The sequence below is a fragment of the Corvus cornix genome, chromosome 1A, assembly GCF_000738735.6.
Source record: "Corvus cornix cornix isolate S_Up_H32 chromosome 1A, ASM73873v5, whole genome shotgun sequence".
NCBI lineage: Eukaryota > Metazoa > Chordata > Aves > Passeriformes > Corvidae > Corvus > Corvus cornix.
The window spans coordinates 44,366,721-44,380,307 of NC_047057.1; the positions used below are offsets into that span (position 1 = coordinate 44,366,721).

Below are 13,587 nucleotides of genomic sequence, written 5' to 3' on the forward strand. Positions count from 1 at the left end.
GGCACGCTTCCTTTTACGAGTAGCAATAAGCATCTAGCTCTTACAGGCAGTAATGCTCCTTGGTGCTTCCCAAGACAAATTACTCATAACCACATCCATACAGTTTATGGGAACAAAACACGCAAGAGCCAACAAGGACAGTCTCAGAATTTTTTCATATAACTACTGGCAACCAGAGGAGAAGCTCTCACTGATCGTCAAACTTTTCATTGTCTTCACTATTACCCTTTTCTTAAATCTTCCTCAGCTCTCATTTATAAATGCTTTTACTCTCTCTCTCATCCCCAGCCTTCCCATGCCTCTGGGATAAAATCCAAACCACTTGCACATGACAGAAAGAGCCTAACTGTCATACAGATCATAGGCCCTCACCAGAACCAGCAACACCTGCTTGTGATGATGCTGGGTATCAGAAGGGCCTCAGTCACCCCTTGCACCAGTTCACATGTGAAGAAAGGGTTCCACTGTAGAGACCTGCACAAAAAGCTGACGAGGACAACAACATGAGAGTATGGCAAACTCACTGTAAACCTTCTGTGGACCCATTTTAGTAGACCAAAAGCCTGGCAGCTTGAATTGGCCTGCTGACATTTACTATCCAGCTTTAAAAAAGACTACTAAGAATATCCCTTAAACTCTTCTTTTAGGAGAAGGCTGTAATTCTTTTTTTGTTCATCAAGGTGAAACTTTGTAATTTGCTCCAAAAAAGGACTGGATACAGGTGACAAGATGTAGCCAGATTTCTTCCTTAAGGTATGGCAGGACAGAGGAATGAACAAAGATAGCTTCTTTCCCTGGGCAGGGATGGGAGAAGAAAGAAATAACAAACCTGATAAAGCGAAGAGATATTTTGCTCTTCTGACAAAACATATCAGGGGCAACCATGACACATGTTACTCCTGCCAAAACCCCTGGTAAAACAAAGATTCCTAACATAGTAAGAGCCACACAATTCCAAATTATGCACATGCAGCAGTAGCTGGAGTAATACCAAATACTGAAACATTTTATTTTCAAGTCATCTGTGCGGACTAAAGAAGGGGGAAAAGAAAATTACACCTGGTCTTTGGAGAAGGCTCTGTTCTGGGCAGTGACTCCATTTTAGGCTGAGCACATGAAGTCCCATCTCTATTCCTCTCTTCATCGTGTTTCCCTGCTATCTTCTCCATTCCTTGCTATTGCCCTGAACATGCCCAAAAGCTACTGAGAGCTGCCCAGTCACACCCACACTACCCCCTCCCTTCAGCCCTGGTACAGAAAGGGGGCTTGGCACTGGGAGGGGTGCAGTATCTGTAAGCGCAGTATGACCACAGGGAGGGTGAAGGAGCCCCAGGCTAGGTGCTCCTAATGGACTTGGTACAAGTCCACTCTGAGCGGCTTCAGAAATGCTGTCAGGGCGAAGGCAGCACCCTGCAGTGCTGCAGACTGGAGAAGCAGCTGTGAATGAGTGAACAGTCATCTTTGGTCTTTCTTGAGTAAGAAAGGTCTTCACACCTGACCTAGGCAACTCTTACTAACAAGACCTGTTAATTTAATTTTTCTAACACTAAATGTCTCTTTCAGACTAGTACTGGGTTTGATCCTACTAGGTTCCAAAGCTTTCACCTGTCCTTGAAACCTTCAACCAAAGCTTCTTGTCTACAATAATCCAAAACACAGTCAAAGGCCAATGGAGTCCCATAGCCAGCTCCCATTTCATATACATTAATTTCCTAGGAAGTGAGGGTGAAGCAGGGAATCTTAGCAAGTCCTTGGCACACTAGCAGTACAGTACACTAAGCTGTACTGCCCTGATTTAGAAAAATGTTCAGAGTCAGTTGTAATTGGTCTGTCAGTTTGATCTTTGTTCATCACTCACCTGTACAGACATGCTGGTATAAAGCAGCACATTTTCAGCATATTTATATCATTTTGCATTTGAACAACGAGCACTAGCTGAATTCTAATTTCTGTATTACATGTACTGGAATAGCTTGGAATAAAGGGAGTGAATGCCGTAAAACCAGAGAAACTTGCTACATCAACTTACCCTAACAAGGCTTCTCTTCCTGTAACAGTAATTCTTGTAGTCTAGCACTTAAAGCCCACTTAGAAATTCCCTTATATTTAAAAACTAATAATCCACAGACCCCAAAACCCTGACTGCTCGCATTTCCTGTAAGCTGTGTTACTTACTTTTGGTGGCAGTAGGCAATATCAGGTTTCGTTTGTTTATTTAAGAATGGAAGACTTACACTTCCACTAGCTCTGCTTAATGCTTTTTCTAACCTTATAAATCAACACCTCTTGTATACATAAACTGACTCCAGAGCACTGCAGTCTTCCCTATCTTTAAAACACCAATTTTCATCATAATCCTTCATCTTCAACTGAAAAGGCTTGCTTTAAAAAAGAGGAGCAAGACAATTTTAAAAAAAATCTTATTTAGTGCTTGAGAAGCCAATCATGTCATAGCCTTTTTGAAAGCCACACTTCTACTAACTTTAACCAAAAAAAAAAAAAAACCCCACATGACATAGCTAAATAGAGTGTTTAACTGCTGCAGCCCTTAGATGCACACACAGTGGCTGCTCTTTTTATCACAATCTTTGCCAGGAAATTAAACAGGCTTCCATACATTTTTAGTCAAGCCCACTACAAGAGCATTTATTTACAAAGCAAAAATGAAGTTAAAAACCCACCTACACCATCCTGGTTAAAGCTAAAGGAGACTGTAGTATGAACTGGAAGCAGCATCTACCATCCTGTAAAGAACATTTAATATACAGAGAATTTTCCATAAGTCTGTTCTAATTCATCTCAGATTGGTTCCATAGGCTCCCGATGTTAATCAAAAGTTTCCAATTAATTCAGCACAACCTGAATCACACATTTTCATTTTAATTCAATAGCACAGTGTCAGTTCTTCACATCCCCAGCACAACTTCTTCATCCAAAGCTACTGAAACAAATATTTACAAAGGAAGGCAACTGTTACCTAAACTGTACACAAATAGGAAAAACCAAGGAAAACATGCCTACTATAGTAAAGGTTAACTGAGAATTATCAAGAATTGATGCTAAATACTTTATATCAAAGGTCCATTGAAACACACAGCGTCCAATACAAAGGTAAGTAAGAAAATATTAGTACCAGTGGTTTCAAGAACTTCTGCCCTCTGGAATTTTATCCAGTTGCAACCCCTAAATAGAGCAATAATGAAGTGAGCAAGCTCTCAATATTAAGCATTTCTGTAATTTTTTTGAAAACAAAAAGCCTCATTTCAGCTTTCTACAGTAACAGCATCACAGTTCACAATTTGTAGGTATTCTTTATACCTCATCTGGTAGAGACATCCCTCCACTCCCTCCTTGTCCCTAAATTAAAGCTTAGATTATGTATGATGATATAAAAAAATGCTTTAGAGGAGTTCTCACTTGCTGAGTGTCTGGTAAGATTCAAGACATTCCAGTACATACTTGGTCCCATATGTGAAGGCTTCAGATCAGCAGGTTTATTTTTGGCTTTGCATACTAATCCTCCCTCTTTCAGACTAAGGGAAGCACAGGAAACTTTCAGTAGTAAATACTGCAATGCTCTTTTGTAAAGTTTCTCCACTGGATACATAAGTGAAAAGGGAGAATTACATTCCACCATTCCCCAGAACCACATAGAAATTCACCTCCCACACAAGTCTTTCCCAAAACCATACTCACTGTGGGGGTGAAGATGAAAGCTGCACACTTGTTAATGTTCCCAAAAGAACTAAAATGGGACAATGTGCAGTGGGAATCTTTTTAGCTTGGACAATATTAGATGTCAAATCCACCAAAACCTTGAAGGCTCAGCCTCTGTGCAGACCTTGTGCCAGGTGGTGCCTAGTAAAAGCCTTACCTATGGAGATGATGACAGTAAGCAAGGCAGGCATCTACAGCTCTTGCCACCCCCCAGCATCACTGCTGACAGAAGAACAATTACATGTCCTTCAAAAGGAAAGTAAATCAGAAGGTTGGCAATTTTACCCCAGTGACTTTTATTTTTATACATATACCTAACATATAAAAGGTGATAAGAATTCCCCAGTCCTGTAAGTCCTGATCATCCACTGAGGATGGATCAACAGCACAGCAAAGGAAAGAAGACTCTACAGTCTTCAGAGACATGAGTTTTCCTGGTGGAAACCAAAAATTATAAAAGTTTGGAATTATAAATTCCAAACTTAAAATCAGTTTAAACCTTAAAAAGAAGATGCATCACTCATTCTTCTTCTTGTTTAAAACTGTCTTCTTGGGTTACCGAAAAGATGGACTGGGTGAGAACACAAGCTTTATAGCTTACAAGTCTACCAAAGAGGTTCCCCTTGCAGGATCAGGGGAGCACAGCAATGCTATATTAGGCTGTACAGAAACAACTTCCCCTTTTGTTTCATTTGGCATAACATTGCCCTTTAGCTTTTAGGTGTATTTAGTCCCAAAACTCACAGAAAAAAGATACCAGCTTTGGAAACGTCCTAATATTCCTTTCCGGCACTAGGGAATAAAAAAGTAAGAAGTTTTTTAAACAGTTCTAAAGTGACAAAATAATTAAAACGTGTTTACTGTTTTAAATGAACAAACCAGGCTTTTCTTCCAGTTCCAACAAACTAATCAGTCTTCTTGGGTTCATATTAAAATTATGGCTTCTCTCTCCTATTTACAATACCCCTGCATCATGCAGGCTACCCTTTGACAGGTTTTACACATTTCTAATTACACTGTGGATTTAAAACCAAAGCTTGGAGGTCCCAGCAAAATTCTCTCTCATCAAATTGTTTTCATCTGATGTCCAAACCTGAGGGAACTGTGAGGAAAAGTGTGCTTAAGGTCTTTGAGCACAAAACATTGGGAGGTTTGGTTACAGATCACAAGAGCCCAGAACAGGCAAGTCTTCTACAGTGATCTTTGTATTTAAAAGAACACCAGGAGATTAAATATCCCCATCTCCTAAAACTGTGGGTGGAGTAGTTTTTTGTTTTGGTTAGAATGGTGGGGTTTTGTTGTTTGATTTGTTTGCTTTGGTGGGGTACTCTGTTTGGAGCTTTTATTTGTTTGTTTTTAATCCTTTTAGGTTCCTTTATGTCATTTCCTCTAAACCTACTAAAGATTTTAAGAAATAAAGGGAATTCAAGGACAGATGATGAAAGTGATTAGAGGCTTAGAAAGACACACATGTGAGGGGGGATTATTAAAGTCTGCCTTGCTTATAGACAAGATGAATGGGAGGGATCATAAAAGATACATGGAAAATGAGAAGAGACATTCCACAGAATGTTTTTTCATCAGTAGAAAGCAAGTGAATTCCTGCTTTTTTTTTTAGTGTAAGCTTTTTATATGTGTGATCATGTAAGAATTAAATCGTCCAAAAAACCACTGATTCTGCTGCTAGTCTAAGGCTGAAAAAAGAAGAAGATTGAAGTTAAGCTTCTCTATTCATTAATAAATAAACCGCACCTGTTTCAGGTAAGGTTTCTGTGTTTGTTTGCTTGTTTTAAATAAAGGAAGGGTTCTTACAATTCTAAGTATGTTTTCCACTAATAAAGAGAAAGTTCTAAATAGGCTCCAAAGTGCAAGAAATCAATTGGGACTTCCTGTTTCTCTCTCTCTAATGCATCTGGTACTTGTTAAAAGTAAGTAGACTTCTACATAGACTCTTGATGGGATGCAGTCATGTGTTTTAGTTGTACTGGAAAAGGATTTTTCTCCTATAAAGCCATACATATCAATTTATAGTCCTGATGAAATGCAGAGGATTCTTGTTCAGTAATGGGTAAGAGATCTAGAGTGAAAAGCAATGTCCTGATCAGAAGATTAAAAAAAAAGGTGGCTTCAATAGACCCTTATAGAACCTTGAAAGGCAGTCCCAACACAGTGCTCTTGAAGCAAAAGTCAACACAATGAGGCATGAGTTAGCATAGCCAGGCTAGTTTGAGCATCAGGAATGTTAACTATTGCAATTGCATAGACCTCTGCATGGACTTACTGATCAAGAAATAGTGTAGCCAGAATCTGAACACCCTAGTCTTCCACACTGCTTACTACAAAATCAAGTCCCTTAAGAAAGCACTATGACACTTTTTAAACTATAATTCAAGCTACATTCCAGCAAGAGCAGTACTTTGTTCATGACAACTAAAAATGCAGCTCCTATTCCCAAATCTTGTCCTCCTTCATATCTTAGGTTCTGATTTTGAATGTTTTTCAGAGATTTGTATTTGAAGTCTTGCAGGAATCAGCTGGTACCAGATGTTAAGCATAGTGAAGCTGCAGCAACTGGCATTAGCAGAGAGGACCAGAAACATTTTGCATGGCTGTATTGTCTATGCATTCCACCTACACCACCAGAGTGAGCTGCAGTAATCCAGATTATAGTAACCAGATACTACTGGCAAGGAGAGGCAGGAAAGGTCTCCTGGAAGGGCACCCTTCTTAAATCTGGAGATGGATGATTTTCCAGAACTAAGGCAACCACATGGCTATAAATCTATACCATCACATAAAAGCAGAACTATAAAGCACTAATTCCATTACACTTCAAGTAATAGTGGTTTTATGCCCCACTCAGTACTGCCATGCACAGCATAGCTGGACTCTCTTGTGATTCATCCAAGGAGGAGAACATCCAAGGAAGAGAACATCCAAGGAAGAGAGAACAGCCTCTCCCTCAAAATATTTGGCCTTCAGCAGCAGCAACTCTCCTAAGTTAAGAATGACCCCACTGTACCTCAATAAAGTATTTTCTCTCTTTCAGCCACTGGGAACTTCGTACAAAATGTGACATATGGAGAGTTATTAGCAGAACCCAATATACGATATCTTATACTTCAAATAGCCTCAAATAAGAAGGTATTGAACAGACCTGTTGCTATAAATTGAAAAAGCTTTCTGGCTGCAGCAAAAATGTTTAGAACTGTTTCCCCTCAGACGCTACCATTTACAAACTCCAAAGGCTATGTTCACAGTAAATTGTTCTAGAGCTTCTGCAAACTGAATTTAATGATGCCTTCCTACAGTATATACAACAGCAATTTTGAAACTGTCATTTTACCTGCCCAGAGAAAAGGTGTCACTTTCTCACAAGAAAAATCCTTAGCTGGGCTTGAAAGACACGTGTAGTAACCTATAAGCTGGAGAATTCCTTTAAAACCCACCTGCCTAAAAACTGGACTCGGTAGCCTATGTTACACAGACTAGGAGATCCAGCTTCTACTTTGACACCTCTCTTTTCCCCAGACTTTATTAAATGGATCTCACCCTACTTACAACACGTCCTATCCTGCTAACAAATCCAGGTCCAAGGCATTCTTCACACAGCAAATCTCCCTAGTCTGCTTGGGCTCTTGAGAACCTCCCCACCAGCTCTGTATTGTGTTTATGCCCTGCATTGTTCTTGTCCATCCATGTTTGGGAATGGCAGCTTTAACTTCAGCTGCTCTGATGATTTTTATTCAGTCTCTAAACAAAAAATACATTCTACTTTCTTGCTTTTGTCTACATAATACTGCCAGTTCTTGCTGCTCCAGTGCATGATGATTTCTACTGCCACGGTTAAGGCAGTAAGAGAAATGTAGAACTTATCCAGGCAATTTGCCCAGGAAAAATTCCAATTTGTCTGGACTAAGCACAAACAGATTTAATGCAAGGTCTTATCATCATCTGGAACATACAACATGCTGCTACCATCCCTAGCAATTATATTACAAGTTCTGTGATATCTGACACAACTTGTAAAGCCCAGACTGTGGAGCATCACAATGACATACAACTCTAAAAACTTGTATAGAGTTGTATTTCCAGTTCTCATGGTCACAGGAAGAGAAGAAGACACTAATTCTGATTAAAAGAAATCCAGTATTAGACAGAAGACCAATACTTTTATAAAACTGCCTTAAACATGAGGTTTTGGGTTTTGTTTTTTTTTAATTTCCATACACAAGTACAATAAGACACACAGCATGAGATTTATGCATTTAAGCAAATCAACTAGACTACTAGGAGTAGAGTTTAACTCTTAAATATACCAAAAATTATGAAGACATTGGAACTTTTCTCCATGGCCACACTTAGCTAGGTATTACACTATTCTTACAACAAGATCAATGAAGGAAAAACTAATCAGTTCAACTTTCAACAGAGGAAAACAAAGGAAAAGCATAACATTTTAAACTCCATTATGACTAGCATGTGCATCCACCTTACAGTGTGAAGAGTATTGTAGACTCCAGTAGTAACACTACAGTGTACAGGGTTATCTGTTTTTAAAACATTTCCTTATTCTGAATCACACCATCTCCTTCTCATCACTGTCAATTAATGGGCTGGAGGGATGGAAAATACTGCTAATGCGCAGTAGAGGAAAATAAAACCCCCCAAACCCAAAACCTTTACCTCAGTCACCCCTAGAAAAGATCTTCCCTCACAAACAGCGGATCCTTACACTTCAAACCATAAAATTCATTTGTTGTCAGGCGCAAGATCTCAGCATAGAAAAGAAAGAAAAATTTCTGCCAATATCCCAAGTCAGCTAGAGCAACCTCCTTTTTCCTCTCCTGCAGTGCATGGGAAGAAAGGGGCATTTTTTAACAAGTCTTTGAGCTGAGCATTCAGGTAAGAATTTTAAACTAGAAAGCCAAGTTCCTTCATAAACAGAACACTTACCATAAAAGCCACTTAATACATGAAAGGATCACAAGCTTTGCCTATACATGTTTATGTTTATATATATCATATGAACAAAACATAAAAATAAAGAAAGATGAACTTGCCAGAAGACTATAAGAAAAACTATTCCATAAAGCCATACATCATGAATATACAGTATATTCTTACTTTATCCCTAGAACACACAGGTAAACTTTTTCTGTCAAGTTCCATTCCTCCCACAGCCCTCTTTTAACTTCATAAAAGGAACCATAATACTTCTCTGCTGCCAGATACAATCACCTGCTCCAGAGTTTATATTAAACAAACCTTGAGAAACAAAACCAAACCCTAGTATTCACCACTGTGATCGAGACACAGAGTCACGGCATTAAATCATCGGTGCTGTTGACTCTGGTGCGTAAGTTCTCTATTACACTTGTATCCCTCTAGTTTCGATTGAGGATATACCTCGAACATTGGTTTCTATTAAGTCAATATCCAGTTTCATTTCATTTTCCTATACCAACAAGTGTTCAGAGTATGAAAGAATCACGTAGGAAAAAAACCTTCCCTTTAGATCGTCAGCCTAGCAAACGCGGAGACCACACGGGGAACGTGCTGCAGGTTGGCGGCTGCCTCTCAGAGCTCGGCACCCAAACCCCCCGGGCAGCCCCGGCGCCGCCGCCTCCCCGGGCCGCCGGCTCTCACACGCCTTACCCTCGTCTTGCGGCGCCGGTGCCGCTCCGGGTCCGAGTACGTCCTGTCCACGGCGAGCGCCGTGTCGCTGCCCGGCATGCTTGGGCTTGGGCTTGCGCTTGTGCTGTTGCTGCTGCTGCTGGCCGCTGCTCCGTGCCGGGCGCGGTGCCACCCAGGGCCGCCCAAGCACCAGCCCCGCGGCCGCGGGACTGAGCGGGATCGGGATCGCGGCCGCCGCCGCGCGGGAGCGCCGGGCACGCCCCGCCTGCACGGCCCCGCCCGCACCGCGGCTGCTCCGCTGCTCCCCAGCCCGCACACCCGGATCAGCCCCTCGGTGCTCCGGGTCCCGCCGCACGGGGCGAGCCCGCCGGTCCCGAGGGGGCCGGGGCTGTGGTGTCCTCCTCCTTCGAAGAAGGAAGGACGCCTGAGAGGGGAAGAAGGTGGGAGAGAGCTTAGCCAGAGGGACTGGGCCAGAAGTCCCTTCGTTTGTTCAGTTTTCAAGGCCGTCGTGTCTGCGGGGACAGCAGGAGCTGGGACACGATGATCTCCCAGAGGTACGGCTGGACGGAGGGATGACAGTTCCTCCTGCTGACAGCCGCTGGTCTGCGTCCGATCCAGCTCTTGGAGGGAGTTACCATCAAGGGATTTCGGCTTCCTTTAAAACAAACCTAGACCCTGTGGCTACAAGTAAAACCTCACAAAACACAGCAAATCCTAAAGCTTCAGAAGACCAAAGGGGAAAGAAAGGAAGAAACCAGAAGTACTGTGTTGTCAGTTTTGGGCAGACTCACTTGTAAGGTTTTGACTTCGGTAGCCTAAGGTACCTTGGACACAACTGAGCACTGCTTCTTGAAAGCCCTTGATACCTAGAGGTTTTCACAATAAAATGGTATAAACATTCTGTCAAACTAGCTAAATAATCAGGGCTTGCATTTTCTAAAGTGGTCAGTGGAGCACAGCAACCAATTCAGCCCTCTTTTCTGCACATTACACATGTGAGACAAATACTTCAATGTCCTGGCACAGGGGAGCTTCAAACGATACTTCTGAATACTGAAGGAAAACTTGTTTTCCAGGGCATGTGTATGCCAATGTACTTAAATTCCTAAGAGTTGAGTGGAGTTTCTGACTGATTTTCACACTTATCTTATTTACTTCCTATGCCGAGGAATGCATTTAAGTGACACAACACATTTTAACCCACTGAAAAGTGTAAGTAAAATACTGTTTTATAATCACTAAGTTGTAGAGGAAACGTACTTCTTTTCCTTTCTGAAATAAACAGAATAGTTGAGTTACCACCTCTAATTATTACACACGTAAATCTGGAGTTGCTTCAGGCCAACTCCCTTGCAAGAGTAGCAGGACTTCACCTTTTAGGTACAGTTGTTATCATGCTCATGCATGACTCATACTGCTTTTCTTCTCTAGCTGGAGACAGCAACAGTCCCAAGACATGTGGGTCTATAAACATACTTAAATATCAACATAGCTAACGATCCTAAAAGGACCTTGCAGATTTAAAAAATATTTCCCTGTCACCATTTGGGTTTTTTACTGGATTCATATGTTCCAAGATAACAGTACTGTCACAGGTTTATTATCTGACACAAGGGCCTCCTTGGTGTTTTCAAGTAATGAGGTCTTCATAAATGAAAGACCTGGAATTCTAAAATAAAAAGAAATACTAGACCCCACCTTCTAGGCAGGTGTTTCTTCTTCAACTCTAACACCAGTTTTAACAAAGTTATCCCAAAGTAAACAATGAGTGGGTTTACTACAGGAAGCACTATATTCCTAATGCAGTAATCAAAGTAACCAAACTAACACTGGATACTGCACACAGGTGGTGACTTGCCACCCTTCCTATACTTCTTATGAAGGTGAATGAGTTAGCTTAAGTTAAAAGGCTGCTGGGGGAAAAAAAAAAAAACTGAAATGGAAACTGTGTTTTTTAAGTTCTTCAGCTCAGACATGAACATTAATTCATGTGCCAGAGGGTGAGGAACTCTGGAGGTAAAGGTGAGTAAAAAATTAAATTGGCAAATTTTGTGGGGCTTGGGGTTTTCACTGAAGTAATAATTGCACATTTCCAAACAGGAATGTGTGGTTTCCAGCACCTAGGATGAAACATCCTTATTTCCTCAGAAACTTTCAGGTTTTTTTTGAAGACTTGCCAGATGTAGTTGATCAAAGCATAGAAAGGGTAAGTAGTTGGAATAGGGATACATAAAGGACTGGAATTGCTTGATGTTTTAGTAATAGAAGGCTTATTATAAATCATACTTTATTCAAAAGCTTAAGAGTTTTCTTTAAATATCAGCCTTATTTAAATAGTACCAGCAGAATAGCCACAAAATGGCAAAACTTCTCTTCAAGATAAAAAGAGGCAGGAATATGCAGTATATATTTAGAAGCAGTATTAACATACATACTACTATATTTACAAAGAAAGCTCTGTCCTAATGTAGCCTCTAAGAAGAGAACATACTACAGCTGGTCTCGTAAGACACCAGTGTTGCATTAGTCACACCTTCCAACCAAGCCTGTCGATCTGTTGCTTGGGCACTGCTCTCAGTGGTGCATACCAGAAACAACAGCTCCAGGCTCCTGCGCCAGCAGCGAAAGCCCTGGCACTGGGCAGTTCCTGGGGGAGCTGTGACTACAGGACAGCAGGCCAGTCCATTAGGAACAACTGCTGCGCACAGCAGCAAGTTATAGTGGAGGAGAAATAGCTGCTTGGGTAGATGCACCTGTCCCGCAGGTCAGGAGAGTCCTTCCATGCAAGCTGAATTAGGAGCCATTGTCATTTTGACAGTCTCTGCAAGTGCCACGTCTCAAGAAATGGTTCTTTTCTTAAATCACCTGCATCTTCAGAATTTATGTCAAACTGTGGTGCAATGCAATTCTCTGACGAAAGGCTGCTCTTTGCCCCCTTTATCTTTCCTTCTCACACATGTGCCACTAGGTCATTCCTGGGCTGGAGCAGGAGTGTATTCTTATCTTATGGCACATTTGCAGAATGCATTTCATTTGGCTTGGCTGAACAAAGACTACTTGCCCTCCTCTTGCACACGCAGCTGGTTTGTACAGCTCTCCTTCCCCACTCCAAAACAGAGATGTGACACCCTGAACGTGGCAGAATATTGCACAGCACAGTACTACTGAGAGCTTCACTGAGTACTTCTCTCAACATTACTTTCAAAAGCCCACAGAGTTTAAATAAATGTTCTTCCCACACACAGCACACCTGCTCTCAACTGAACCTTCACTCCACTAAAGCAAATTCTTCCACATACTGGCAGGAACATGAGGCTGGACTCACAGTGACATAAATAGAAATGGTAGCCCATAGATTTATTCTCTCATCCTTTATTCCTCTCAGAAAGTACTTTGAAAATTAATTTATACGGCTTAAATTAATGATAAAATGTTAAATCATTCCAGCCATCCATTCTGCCAGTTTTAAAGTTCAAATACCTCAAAATCCCTCACTTAGTGCCCAGCTGTCAGTACCTATCCTTTTCCAGTCCTTTCCCTCACTGCGGCATGCTGGCATGATCCACAATGCTTAATTCTTGGTATTTACATTATTTTGCCTACCTTTTAAAAGTGACCTTTTAAAGAGTGATGCCTTTTAGGAACAGAAGGTCTAGTTAGACTTAAGATCACTGTACAAGAGTATTCACCACTCTATTTGGTTTTTCAGAGGGACAGACATCAATATTCCATTTGCCTGTATTGCCATATTTTAGGAAAATCAAATCTCTGGAAGTGCAGCAGAGGCACTATCCAAAGGAGGCCCATCAGCTGGAGCCTGAGCTTTCTAGAGATGCTTCCTGTCTCACTCTTCCCTTCAGGATCTGCATCTTTGCCATGCATTTTTTGCCCCATGACCATGTGTGAGGCTTGTACAGCAGACACAGCACTCCCGCCTGCAAGCCATAAATTATCCATACTGACTTAGGCATAGGCCATACAGGGAGCAGAAGGGCCTTTGGCACTTGTGGGATTGCCTAGCAAAACCCAACTCCCACACAATGTAATCCCCTAGATGGTGTCAAACACACACACTGGGAAGTAACAAAGAAAACCCCGAACAAACCTTTATAGAAAACATGCAAACTCTTTTCATTTGGAGGCTGGCTCAAGGTTTGGCCCCATTCTCTTTCCAGTTTTATCATAAATCTGGATCTTGGCAATTTACTTTACTTCTTTGGACTTCTCCTACCC

General features: G+C 41.4%; 1 protein-coding gene across 4 annotated transcripts in view; it reads right to left on the reverse strand.

Annotated features, from left to right (window-relative positions):
- The window catches only part of TMCC3 (transmembrane and coiled-coil domain family 3), a 133,120-nt gene that overhangs the window by 36,582 nt on the left and 82,951 nt on the right, over positions 1-13,587 (reverse strand). The window contains exon 1 of one of the 4 annotated variants that reach the window (XM_039571619.1): positions 9,376-9,575. The exons of the other annotated variants lie outside the window; for them this stretch is intronic. Within the exon in view, the coding sequence (XP_039427553.1) occupies positions 9,376-9,453 (78 nt within the window). The 5' untranslated portion in view covers positions 9,454-9,575. Of the gene's footprint in view, positions 1-9,375; positions 9,576-13,587 lie in introns of those variants that run through there. 4 annotated transcript variants of the gene reach the window in all.